The sequence below is a fragment of the Pelodiscus sinensis genome, chromosome 4, assembly GCF_049634645.1.
Source record: "Pelodiscus sinensis isolate JC-2024 chromosome 4, ASM4963464v1, whole genome shotgun sequence".
NCBI classification, from domain to species: Eukaryota; Metazoa; Chordata; order Testudines; family Trionychidae; genus Pelodiscus; species Pelodiscus sinensis.
The window spans coordinates 74615940-74628361 of NC_134714.1; the positions used below are offsets into that span (position 1 = coordinate 74615940).

A 12422-nucleotide genomic window follows, 5' to 3' on the forward strand; every position below is an offset into this window, starting at 1 on the left:
TTACTGTCAATAAAAAACACTGCATCAGTATGTTTACTGGTTATAAAGACAGACTGGACTGGTTTACTGGTATGGCTTGGGCTCTGTGCTGTTTGTTATGTAGTAAGCACCTGCCTATGGGAGATCAGGCTGGTGACAGACTTCCTGTTACAGCACCACAACTACTTGAAATGAGATTTATGCAAACTTGGTTATGATGTCACACTGAGCTGATACAGCCCAGGGACTATCTCCCTTCTACAGACATTTGTTAAATCAGGAACTTCAGATAAGTCTAGGGAAGGTTCTCACCTCCGAACCGATTACAGAAAAGTATGAAAGCTAAATAGGGAGATCCATCACAGCAAAGGGACTTCAAGGAGTCCAAAGATCTCACTTTTGTTGTGTGGTGTTTTTTTGTTTTCTGATACAATTTTTAAAATCAGTTATTCTGGATGTTTGAAAATTGAAATTAGAAAATTCACTAAGAAGTTGGCTGAATGTTGCAAGCTTGCAAAATGGAAGGATTTCCCCTCATTTCCCCTGTGAGTATATGGGGTTAATTCCAAATATGGCTCATTGGGTTCAGCAACAAAAGACAAAGCAAATTAGAATTTACTATTTGAGAATGCCTCTTTTTGTCAGTATTTGTAATGCCGGAAAGTTAGTCTCAGGTCAATGTATAAAGCTAGAGACAAGATTTCTCATGAATGGAAAGTTAATGTTTGCTCTCTGAGCTTCTATAGTTTTTGATCTTCAGTTGTTTTCACTGATTAATTTCATAGTATTTTTGCATTTGATGGATGTAAAGTCAATAAAACTCTTCTCCAAAGTTAGCTTTATGGTATAAAGTTGGGTTTTGTTTGAAGTTGTACTTAGTTATATTCTGAATACTTAAACATTATTTGATGTATTTAAAATAATTGCTGGTCTGTGAGAGAAAAGCGGCCAAGTGCTGGTTTTATATTCTGGAAACTCCACGGCTGCTTGCTATGTGCAAGGGACAAGAGTCTAGTATCTGGATTCAGTTTCTATAGATTGAGATTTTTATCTAAAATATGAGTCAAATCTCCTAAATCTCCACTACTTCACCCCATCCATCTGCATATAATGGGGCTGGAAGCTTTCCTTTTTTGAATTATAAAAACTCATCTGAAAAGTTCAAGATAAAAACCTTAACTACATTTCTATTTTTTTTCCAGAGACAAAACATTGCTTTTTATAAGTGATCATTGAGCTTTTCTGTCCCTTTTGCCTTTGATGATTGTTATACTGTCAACTCTTATTTTAAAGTAATTAATTTGAGGGTTGTTTCATCACCCAGCTGCTCAGAAGCATTAGTTTTGTAATGGAGAATTTTTGAATTAGAATGGGTAGGTGATAGCCTTGGATACACTTGTTAATTCTATATTAACAATCAAATGGGGGATTTTACTTGGCATATGTTGTACTATACATGCCATGTGTACTCAGAAGACAGTACAGTCCCAGGGACACTTTGGCAAAATATGTACCATGTTTTCTCTTTGCCATATCCCTTTACCCTACCCATCCTACAAAAAGATACCCTTTTTAATTGCGTTCAGTTGTTGGCATCCATGATGATAACAAAATGTGTGTGACTGCAGCAAGATGTCTCTCTTAACAGTATTGCAACATTTCTCAGATTAGGGACTATGGAATCCAATAACTTAGTAACTAAGTCTCAGTTTATTAAGAAAGTTGTTTCACTGGCCTGCTGTTCAGAAACACCCAGCTTTGTAAACAGGAGTCTCTGAAGTATATTGGTGGATGATGGCCCCATGGAACACTTTTTAACTCTAAGTGCCAGAGAAGTTAAATGAAAAGATTTTATATGGCACATGCTTTACTTATAGGCCACGCATACTCAGGAGACAATACAGCCCTAGGCACACTTAGGGTTGCCAGATGGTTTCAACAAAAATACTGGACACACTTGACATTACATCACAATCTACATTATATCGTATTTAGAAAATACCAGACATTTATATTTTCTCAATTTGTTTCCCGAACAGAAAGCTCAAATACTGGACTGTCCGGTTCAAAGCCGGACACCTGGCAATCCTAGGCACACTTTGGCAAAATTTGCACCAGGTTTTCTCTTTGCCATCTCCCATCACCCTATCTTCCAAAAAGATACCTCTCGATTGCTTTCAGTTATTGGCAACCATGTCTGCTAGCAAAAAGTGTATGACTGCAGCAGGATCTCTCTTTTTACACACTATTGCAACATTTCTCAGACTGGAGACCATTAAATCCAATAGTTGCCCTATGAGAGGAAGAAGTATGCAAAACTCTTACTGTCCCATATTGCCTAAGTCATAGTCCAGTCAGTCTGCCTATGAATCTATCAGTATCATAATTTGAAAAGGATTTGAGTGAATTGAATGAATATTGAGATTTCCACTGTTCTCCATAAGTGACTCTCTGGGCTTATTTTGAGGTTATGCCACAATTCTGAATTCTCTGAAAAGCATTAATATAAAAATTAACTCAATCTGAGAATATGAGGAAAAAGAGAGAGAAGGAGTTTCCCAACTGCTCTAAGGGTCTCATTCACCTATAACACTTTCTCAGGAGTCTCTCTTCCACTTTCAAATTACAGGATATGGCATGAATAAAAATCCAACACCATCTGCCCATTATTATAACTTTAGTTTATCTATTCATATTGGAGCTCTAGCTACACTGTCTAGAGGACAGACTCTTTTTAGTGCAAATAAAATCACATTTTATGGAATCATCTGGCAGAACAATTTTTTAAAAAATTTATGTGATCAAAAATAGATAACCAAATTTTCCAAAAATTTTAAATTTTATTTTGAATGTAGTTGTTTTGCTTACCCACAATTTGAGCACACATAGCTTCACTGTAAGTGGCTGGCCCACTGGGATTTTCAGGGGACAGCCTTTAGCTGTTTACAGAGACTGGGCTTCTGTGAAGTGACACTTCTTTCTTCTGTCCCTTCCCTTTCAGTTGAGGGTGTGTCTGTAACTGCCTTCCTCCTAATTCTGCTAGAAAACCATTAAGCTTTGTTTGGAAAGTGATTGTTCAATAGAATTAAATAGTCACAGCTTTTTTTCTTTGGAGGTTACACAATTAATGTGGAAGATGGATTGGAACAAATCCTATAAACTGGGACAAATCTCCTCTTTAGTGCACTTCTAGATCTAGCCACTTCAACAATAAGGCAAAAAGCTCTACCATGCAAACCTCTGTCTAGTGCTATCCTGAGATGCCTGAACATCTTTAATGAGGTGCCTACAGAACAAACAGTTTGGTATGAAATCTTGTGTTTATGAGAAGAAAAAGAAATCCTCCATAGCTAGCATGTCCAGCACATTTGCATTTCATTGTGGGCCACTGAAGCTGATATGGACTGTGGAGTGAAGAGGTTAACATTATTTCCTCATCCTTTCTAAAAAGAGTTTTGTGATTTTTTCCAAGGAAATAAAGTTGAGTTTGTCTATAAATCCAGTCTCAGCTGCACATCACGGGGACTTGGGTATTTCTGAATCACACACCCGGACAAAAATTCCCAAACAGAATTCAGTAAATGTATATTCTGATTGAACCATATGACAAAATCTTAAAGAAAAACATTCAGACTAGTATTTGGAAATCATTTGGACCACTTACAACTCTTTTCAATTTGTGTCATCTACACTGTCCAAATAGCTTGCGGATATTTTCTAGTTGCAGTAATTGTATCTAGGTTTGCTGTGCCAAGGGGTAGCATTGGGTAATTCTCCCTATAATAATGCCAACAACATATTTGATTTGTGTGTTTGCTGAACACTTGCTTGAGGTTGAAAGATGGTGTAGGATAACATACTGTAACTCAGGGCATGTAGGAAAAGAGACCAGCTTCAAAGTACAATCAGTTCCTAGCAAAACTTCCTGTCACCCTTCCTTAGAAGGCATGGATAGCCATAATACACATAAATTAAAATCTTTACATGATTAAAAAGTAACATATGCTGCTCTTATTTCCTGTCTGGAAAATGCTTTCAGATCAATGTGTATCATGGAGTTAATGACTAAAAGTACATGGTAAAATATGAACCTGATAGGAGGGTGGGTAGCTTGCCCAAAGTGTACAGTGAAGGGGAGGTCAGAGAGCACAGGAGCAGATGATGGTGTCAATGGGAGGAAACAGCAGAAAAAATTCTTCTTTATTCTTGGCGATAGACAGAAATAAAAATTTAACTAAACCTAAAGCAGAAACTAAACAGTGATTTAAGGAAGAATCTTTGAGATTAATTCTATGAAGGACAGATAAAACATCCAGTCTTACTATAATAGAGTTCATCAAGAAAAAAGAAGAGAGAAAACAGAAATTGTCATGAATGTATTACAGATCTTCCATCTCTCCCAAACTGCTCAGCGAATCTATTTAGATACACTGGGGATAGGAGGTTCCATTTTAAGGTCCTTGCGAGGGGCAAACTGGCATGGAATGCAAGAATTGATATTTTCTCTTTGTCCAAGGAAGCAGTGACTAGGAAGGCTGATAAACCATAAGGCTGAGACTTTAAGATGAAAATTTTCAAAAAAGAATGCCTAAAATCTAGACATCTAACTCCATATTTAGTCACCTAAATAAAAGAGGCCTGAGTTTTACAGGTGCTGAGAACCCACATCTCCCATTAAAGACAGATTTGTGAGTGATAATTAAGTCATTTTTAGATAGGTGTCTAACTTTTAAGTACCCAATTTTTTTTAACCCAATTTTTTTTTTTTAGTCCTGGTAGCTTTTAAACTTTTTAGACTTTAAAATCTTATTTAGATTACTCTCTTGCCTGTTTACTTGCACTTCATTTCTGACTTGGATTTCAATTGGCTATAATACAAAATCTTTGCAGCTAAAACCAATGCTGACTGACTTTGTAACTGTACTTAATTTGTTACACTAGCTTTCAAATAAATAGAAGAAACCGTTAACTTTTACCTCTAGGAGTTTGAGAGACCACTGGCTGCTAAAAACATACTAAAACATGGGAATATGAAAAGTTTGCTATTTGATTATTTTCTTTCTGGAACAGATGCCTTCTCTCATCAGACATTTGTCTTGTGCCATTCTTCCTGTAAATACTGATGGCAGCTCAGACTTCTCCATGTGACTTTGCAGTTCTCTTGTGTGGGAGGCTTCGGAGATAGGTCAATCCCAGAACAAAAGAATCATCAGATAACAATTTTCTCTGGGTCCTTACCTTACTCTTTAATTTGGGGCATCACAAATAGTAAGAGAAAAATATTAGGAAAGAAGCGAGAAGGAAAGAAAAAAGTTCTCTTCCTTATTTAAAATTGACAGTATTTATATATCTGCTTGGCCTTCTTGCCAATGGCTGCTTCCCCAGAGATATAAATGTGAGGTTTGTTATGCTTTATAAAACTTTAGACGGATGACAGATGTCAGGTTCACAGATTTCCTTGGTGGTGGCTGAGGCCCTTTCTTTACAGGATGCTGCTGTGGAATGTGTTAAGTGGCTTCTGACCCTTTCTGGAACTTGTTAGTGTTTGGCTGAATATGTTTCACTGATATAGCATTTGATCCTTCTGGAGGTCTGGAATACGTTCAGACTAAGGTATTTTAGGTGAAAGGAAACACACAAATGTTTTCACTGAAATGATCTGTATTACATAAAGGAATATTTTAATTGCACTTCGTATAACTAGCATGTACTAGTTTTTTTTCTTTTGGGTGTTGAAGTTTCTATTAAAAAAATAAAAAAATATTTCACATGAATGAAGAGTGGGGAGAGTCAATGATTGTTACAAATTACTATGAAGAAGCAGTAAGACTCATGTCTTCTAAAGGAGAGATTTCAGAAATTCTTACTGACGTGACTGTAATCAGACTGCTGCATGAGTATGGAAATGAAATACACTAGGGCCTGGTTTACACTAGGAGTTTACACAAAATTTAGCTGCATATGGTCAATTTTCTAAATGATTAGTCTAACCTACCAAGCCTGTCTTGTCAACTTTAAGGGCCGCTGAAGTAATTTTTGGTCACTCTTGATTTCAAGGGGTATGTCTACACTACAAAGTTAATTCGAACTAACAGACGTTAGTTCGAATTAACTTTGATAGGTGCTACACTAGCGCTCCGCTAGTTCGAATTTGAATTGAACTAGCGGAGCGCTTAGTTCGAACTAGGTAAACCTCATTCTATGAGGACTAGGCCTAGTTCGAACTTACTCGTTCGAATTAAGGGCTGTGTAGCCCCTTAATTCGAACTAGTGGCAGGCTAGCCCTCCCCAGCTTTCCCTGGTGGCCACTCTGGCCAACACCAGGGAAACTCTACTGCCCCCCTCCCGGCCCTGGACCCCTTAAAGGGGCACGGTCTGGCTACGGTGCCCTTGCCAGGTGCAAGTCTGCCAGCACCCAGCTAGCAGACCCTGCACCTGGCACGGCTCGAGCCAGCCACCCGATGCCCCCCAGCCCTTCCCCTCTTCCCGGGACCAGGCTGGCAGCTCCCGGGAGCTTGCCCGGGACCGCAAGAGGCGGGCACCCACCTGGGTTAGTGCGGACATCGTGGACCTCATCCACGACCTCCGCACTAGGCACAGGAAAGTGGCCGTCTAGGGCAGGAGAGCTGCCAGCCTGGCCACCCAGGAGCAGGTGTGCATGAAAATCAAGGTGGTCCATTGAGACCCCCGACCCTGAGCCCTGATCTTACAATGGCCGTACTGGGTCAGACCAAAGGTCCATCTAGCCCAGTAGCCTGTCTGCCGACAGCGGCCAACCCTATGGACCCTGGAGGGGATGGACTGAAGACAGTGACCAAGCCATTTGTCTCGTGCCATTCCTCTCCAGCCTTCCACAAGTTTTGGGCAGGGACACCACTCCTACCCCTTGGCTAATACCACTCCATGGACCCAACCTCCATCACTTTATCTCACTTCTCTTTAAACTCTGTTATAGTTCTAGCCTTCACAGCCTCCTGCAGCAAGGAGTTCCACACGTTGACTCTTTGCTTTGTGAAGAACAACTTTCTGTTACTAGTTTGAAGCCTGCTACCCATTCCTTTCCTTTGGTGTCCTCTAGTCCTTCTATTATGGGAACTAATGAAGAACTTTTCTTGATGCACCCTCTCCACCCCACTCATGCTTTTATAGACCTCTATCCTATCCCCCCTCAGTCTCCTCTTTTTGAAACTGAAAAGTCCCAGTCTCTTTAGCCTCTCTTCATATGGGACCTGTCCCAAACCCCTGATCGTTTTAGTTGCCCTCCCCTCTCCCACCCTCTCTCTTCCCCTCTTCCACCTCCTTTTCCCAGTTTCCCCGAGTTTTGTTCAATAAAGAGAGATTCTATTTTTGACCACACGTTTTCTTTATTTTGTACATCAGGAAGGGGGGCTAGGGAAGGGTAAGTGGAAGGAGGTGAGGGAGGAATGGGGCACGAGCCCCCGATGGGGAGGACTGGGCTGGCTCTGCGGGCTTCTGGGGGTGGAACCTCTCCTGCAGCCCCCCAATTGTCCCCTCTCCCCAGATGGCAGCCTGCGGCAAGTGCAGCCGGGCTGATGGCCGAGTGCTGTGATGTGCCCAGTGTGGGTACTCCGGGCAATCCAAGCCAGGACTGCTTTGCAAGCGGGGCACCCCTGAGAACTGTCTGTCTGGGGTGGTGGTCGGGTCCCTTTAAGCACAGTCCTCGGCTAGCCTGAGACAGCAGCTCCACGCTCTAAGTCCTCATCTGATGCCCTGCCGGCACTGCTTCCAGCCATCCTTAACCCCAGTTCAGGGTCCACTTAATGTGGACATGCTAGTTCGAATTAGCAAAATGCTAATTCGAACTAGTTTTTTAGTCTGGATCCGTTAGTTCGAATTAGCTTAGTTCGAATTAACTAATTCGAACTAAGTTAGTTCAAATTAGTGCTGTAGTGTAGACATACCCAAGAGGAGTAACATTATTCCTGACGTTACTTGATCAAGTTTATAATAGTGTAGAAGCACCGTTGGCGAAAGTCGAGTCTATTGGCTTCTGGGAGGCATCTCATTGTGCCCACTCTGACCACTTTGGCCAGAACTTGTACCTCTACTGCTCTCCAGGTGAATCAGAAAAGCCCCAGGAAAGTTTGAATTTAACTTCCTGTGCATCCAACATTGCAAGCACACCTCAGTGTGAGCAGAATACTGTGGCACACATGGCCATGATTTCTAGTACTTCCGTGATTTCCAATACTTCAAGTTCCATGGGCTCAAGTTCCCAGGCACACAAAAGAGTATAGGGTGGAGTGTCCGGGAGATCTTGGACCTCATCGAGGCATGAGGAAAGGAATCCAAACAAAACGCAGACATTTACATGAAGATAGCAAACTGGCCAAAGGATATTCCAGGGATGCCCAGCAGTGCATAGTCAAAATAAAGGAGTTGAGGCAGTCCTACCACAAGGAAAAGGAGGCGAGCAGACGGTTTGATGCAGCACTTCACACTTGCCAGTTCTCAAACAGCTGGATGCAATTCTGGCAAGGAGGGGGACTCCTGACAAGCTTCTCAAGCCTGACTGTTGAGTCTGGCCAAGACACTCCTGGGATCAGTGTGGAGGACAGCGTGGTAGTGGAGAGAGAGGGGGAGGAGGAGAATGGCCAGCCGGTGATTGATGAGAGTCAAGAACTTTTTATCTTGCTGGAGCTAGTCCCCTCCTCCCAGGATGTCTCCCAGTCGAGCACCGGTCCTGGGAAGACACCTCCAGTGAGTTTACAATTTTTTTCTTACTAAAAGTGGATTAAGGCAATTGGGTGTGATGTGCAGCACACTCTGTGCCTACACAGCCCGGGGGAAGAGCGGAGGGAAGGAAACAGCTTGTTATGTCTGCAGATGGAGCAGAAATCTTCCCTGTACATCTCCATGAAGCTCTCAGACAGGAACTCTTTAATCCTTCTCACAAGGTTTCTGGGAAGGAAGCCTTATTACATCCTCCACGGTAGGCCATGTTCCCACGCTAAGCCACCAGTAAGTGGTCTGACATCATTGAACCACAAGCATTGCAGCATAAGGCCCAGGTTTCTGGCCACATTCAGTCAGCATCCACTCCCAATCACTCTTATGTGAGCCAGAGAAGACTGATATCTCTCATGGCAACCTGGATGGAGGAGGAGGGGAAGCTATTAATACTCTCTCTGGAGAGCCATGTGTGCTGGACACAGATCCTACCCCCCCGTCCCCCCATCTACAGGCTCCTGCAGACTGGGCAAGTAGTACTGTCCCAGGAAGCCATATGTGCTGGAACCAGCATGTGCCGTACACAGAGGGAAGCCGTCCTGCCTCGTCTGCCCTACTCCTGCATACAGGCTTCTGCAGTCTGGGAAAGTAGCACTGTCTCTGGAAGTCACATGTACCAGACACAACACTGTCCCTTTGGCATAGCTGGACTCTGCCGCTCACCCACCTACCTGCCTCTGAACCATGTAAGTCCCTATGCTCCCCTGAGAACTCTGTATACCTGCCATACAGTGGCCACTTTAAAGTACAACTTTGGCCTTGCACAGAACACATCTTCATTGTCTTTATAGAGACCTTTGCTGTATGCTAACAGATTAGGGTTAGGCATAACACAACGTATCTCCTGTAATGTGTGTCCTTGTAACTACTCATTACAGTGGGAACAGCAGCCAGCTTGCTGCATACTCCCCTGGCTCCAGCAGCTGTCCACATGGCACAGATTCACAGGTGAAAATGGACAAGGGAAGAAATGTTCAAAGAGTAAATGGACTGCATGAATACACTCATGGAGGAGATACAGGCAGAGCACCAGGATACAGTCACAGAACACCAGGAAAGGAGAGCATGCAGAGAGTTGCAGGCAAGGCAACAGGACAGCATCTTTGCCTCCCTGACGATAGTGATGGAGCATCTGGCTGCATGCCTGGAGAAGGCATTCTGTCTCAGCCACCCCACCCTGCCAGATAAATTTCACCCTTACTCTTGCAAAGATTATGGAGCACACAGTAGGCTGACACTATAAAGGGTATATGTGTTTGCTGAGATACAACCTGGTCAGGAGACTTTGAAATTTCTCTTTAAATGTCTAAAAGCACATTCAACCACGATTCTGCATTTGCTCAGCCTGTAGTTGAACTGCTCATTATTGGGGTCCAGGCTGCCCATGTACAACATCATTAGCCATGGGAGCAAGGGGAGTCTCCAAGGATCACATTTGGCATTTCCACATCTCTGATTCTGATTTTCCTGTCTGGGAAAAAAGTTCCAGTGTGCATCTTTCTGAAGAGACAGGAGTTCCTAAAGATGCATGTGTCATACACCTTTCCCAATTATCCCACACTGATGTCAGTGAAACAGCTCTTGTGATCCACCAGCGCCTGCAGCACCATGGAGAAGTACCCCTTGTGGTTTATGTATTCCTTGGCAAAGTGGTTGGGGGTCAAGATGGGGATGTGTGTTCCATCTATTGCCCCACTGAAGTTAGGGAACCCCATCGCAACAAAACTATTCACCATGATATCTACATTTCCCAGAATCACAGCTCTCCATAGAAAATAGTATTGATTGCCTTTGGTACTAGTATAAAAACAGCCCCCACTGTAGATTCCACTCTGAATTGATTCCCAACTGAATGGTAGCTGTCTGGAGTTGCAAGCTTCCAGAGGGCTATTGCCAAGTGATTCTCCACAGTCAGAGCGGGTCTCATTTGGGTATTCTTGCACTTCAGGGCAGGGGAAAACCATTCACAAACTTCCAAGAAAGTGGCCTTGCACATTCAGAAGTTTTGCAGCCACTACTGATCATCCCATCTCTGTATCACAATGCAGTCTCACCAGTCTGTGCTTGTCTTATGGTGCCAAAACCAGTGTTCCACTGTGTTCACAGGATTGACTGGCTGCTCCACTTCCAACAGTGCAAGGGCTTGCATAAACAGTGACTCCATGCCAACCTGAGATTTGTCCTCATCCTCTTCCTGGCAAAATGACATGCATATGCTCTTGAAATAGTGCACCGTTAGGCACACCAAAGCAGACATCAACATCACAATGGTTTGATGCATACCAGGACCCATGCCAGTGCTATTATGGAATCTCTGTGGGCAACTAGGACAAGAAAGGGTGTGAAAAGACTGCTTCCTGTTGATCTCAAGCAAAGGGGGAGGGACTAGATGAGGGCATTATAGTACACTGATGATATGAACCCATAACCACCCACTGCATAGTTTTGGTCCCAGTGGGCGCCAGGAGCATAATGCAATGCTACCCATGGTGCATCACTCTCAGACTTGACAGAAGGCTCCCTAATGGGGATGTGTTACTTTAGACTATATTGAATTCTTCCCCGCTGTGAGGACATGGACCTTTGACTTTGTAAAACTGGGGGACCAGAAATCGACTATAATAGATTCGACCTTATCTTGTAATGTAGACATGGCCTGAGTTAAGTTGCAGAGACTGTAGAAGCTAGATCATCAATTCAGAACATTATCAACCTGATCAGCCTCTTGAGCTTTAATACAGACCAGTTTCTTATTTTGTTCCCCAGTATCCAGGAAATAAAGTACACCATTCAGCCCCTTTTGGCTTCAGGAATTGTTACCATCTAACTGTTGAAGGTGTGAGAAATCAGGATTATTTAGTGTTTCTGATCACTTGTAGTTGGAGAGGGCATGAAGAAAGGATGTGGAGAAGAAACCATGAGCACTAAAGAAAATCCATGCTATACTCCGACCTGTACCTACCTATCTGAAATATGAGAATTGGTATACACTTCCCTATTGGCCTATTTCTGGATGAAGGCAGGTTCTGCCAAAGTCATACTGACCTGGAAGGAGGGCTGGAATTATTCTGTGATCTGGGCTTTCCGTCTGTGTTTTGGGACCAGGTCTTACCCCTCAAATAAGAGGATTTGTTTTTCTGATATCTCTGGTTTTGGGTACAAGTGAATATAGCTTCTTCCCTGTGTGAGAACCTACAGACCTTCTTAGACAGCTGCTTATCCTGGTTGTTATCTACCACTTCATCAAGCTGTTCCTGAACAGTGATGTCTGAGAATATTGAGGCATAGAAGATTTGCTTAGAATAAATTACCCGTTGGCCAACAAGTTTGTTCTATGGATTCCCTAAGGTCATGGCAATGATCTGTCTGCCTGTTCAGTATTGTTTTCAGCTTGGTTCTAGGAATTCTGGCTTTTTAGGTCATCTTTTCAAGAACATTCTAACAAACATTGCTAGCAAACTACATAGCACCAGGGAGGCTCTGAAGAACACTGAAGAAGCTTCAAAATCCCTTCTAAGGTTTACTTCTATCTTTCTTATCTTTTGGGAAGAAATCCTCCTCTAAGGGAAATACCATATCCTTTTCCAGAAATGCCACTGCTGCAGTGTTGCTGGAGAAAAGTATTGTTTCGGTTCTAAGATGCAGTAGTATTTCAGTGCCTTGCCATCTCACCCTTTCCCCTTTATATGTCT

At 42.8% G+C, this 12422-nt stretch overlaps 1 protein-coding gene and 1 long non-coding RNA gene across 2 annotated transcripts in view; one reads left to right on the forward strand and one right to left on the reverse strand.

The window, feature by feature from the left end:
* Window positions 1-224: 224 nt before the first annotated feature.
* Window positions 225-12422, forward strand: part of SPI1 (Spi-1 proto-oncogene) — a 38121-nt gene continuing 25923 nt past the window's right edge. Inside the window, exon 1 of the mRNA XM_006113437.4 lies at window positions 225-524. Coding sequence (XP_006113499.1) covers window positions 480-524 — 45 coding nt within the window. The 5' untranslated portion in view covers window positions 225-479. The remainder of the gene's footprint in view (window positions 525-12422) is intronic.
* LOC112544177 (uncharacterized) overlaps window positions 8962-12422 on the reverse strand; it is a 28634-nt gene continuing 25173 nt past the window's right edge. The window contains exon 3 of the long non-coding RNA XR_003087500.2: window positions 8962-9091. This is a non-coding gene — a long non-coding RNA (uncharacterized LOC112544177). The remainder of the gene's footprint in view (window positions 9092-12422) is intronic.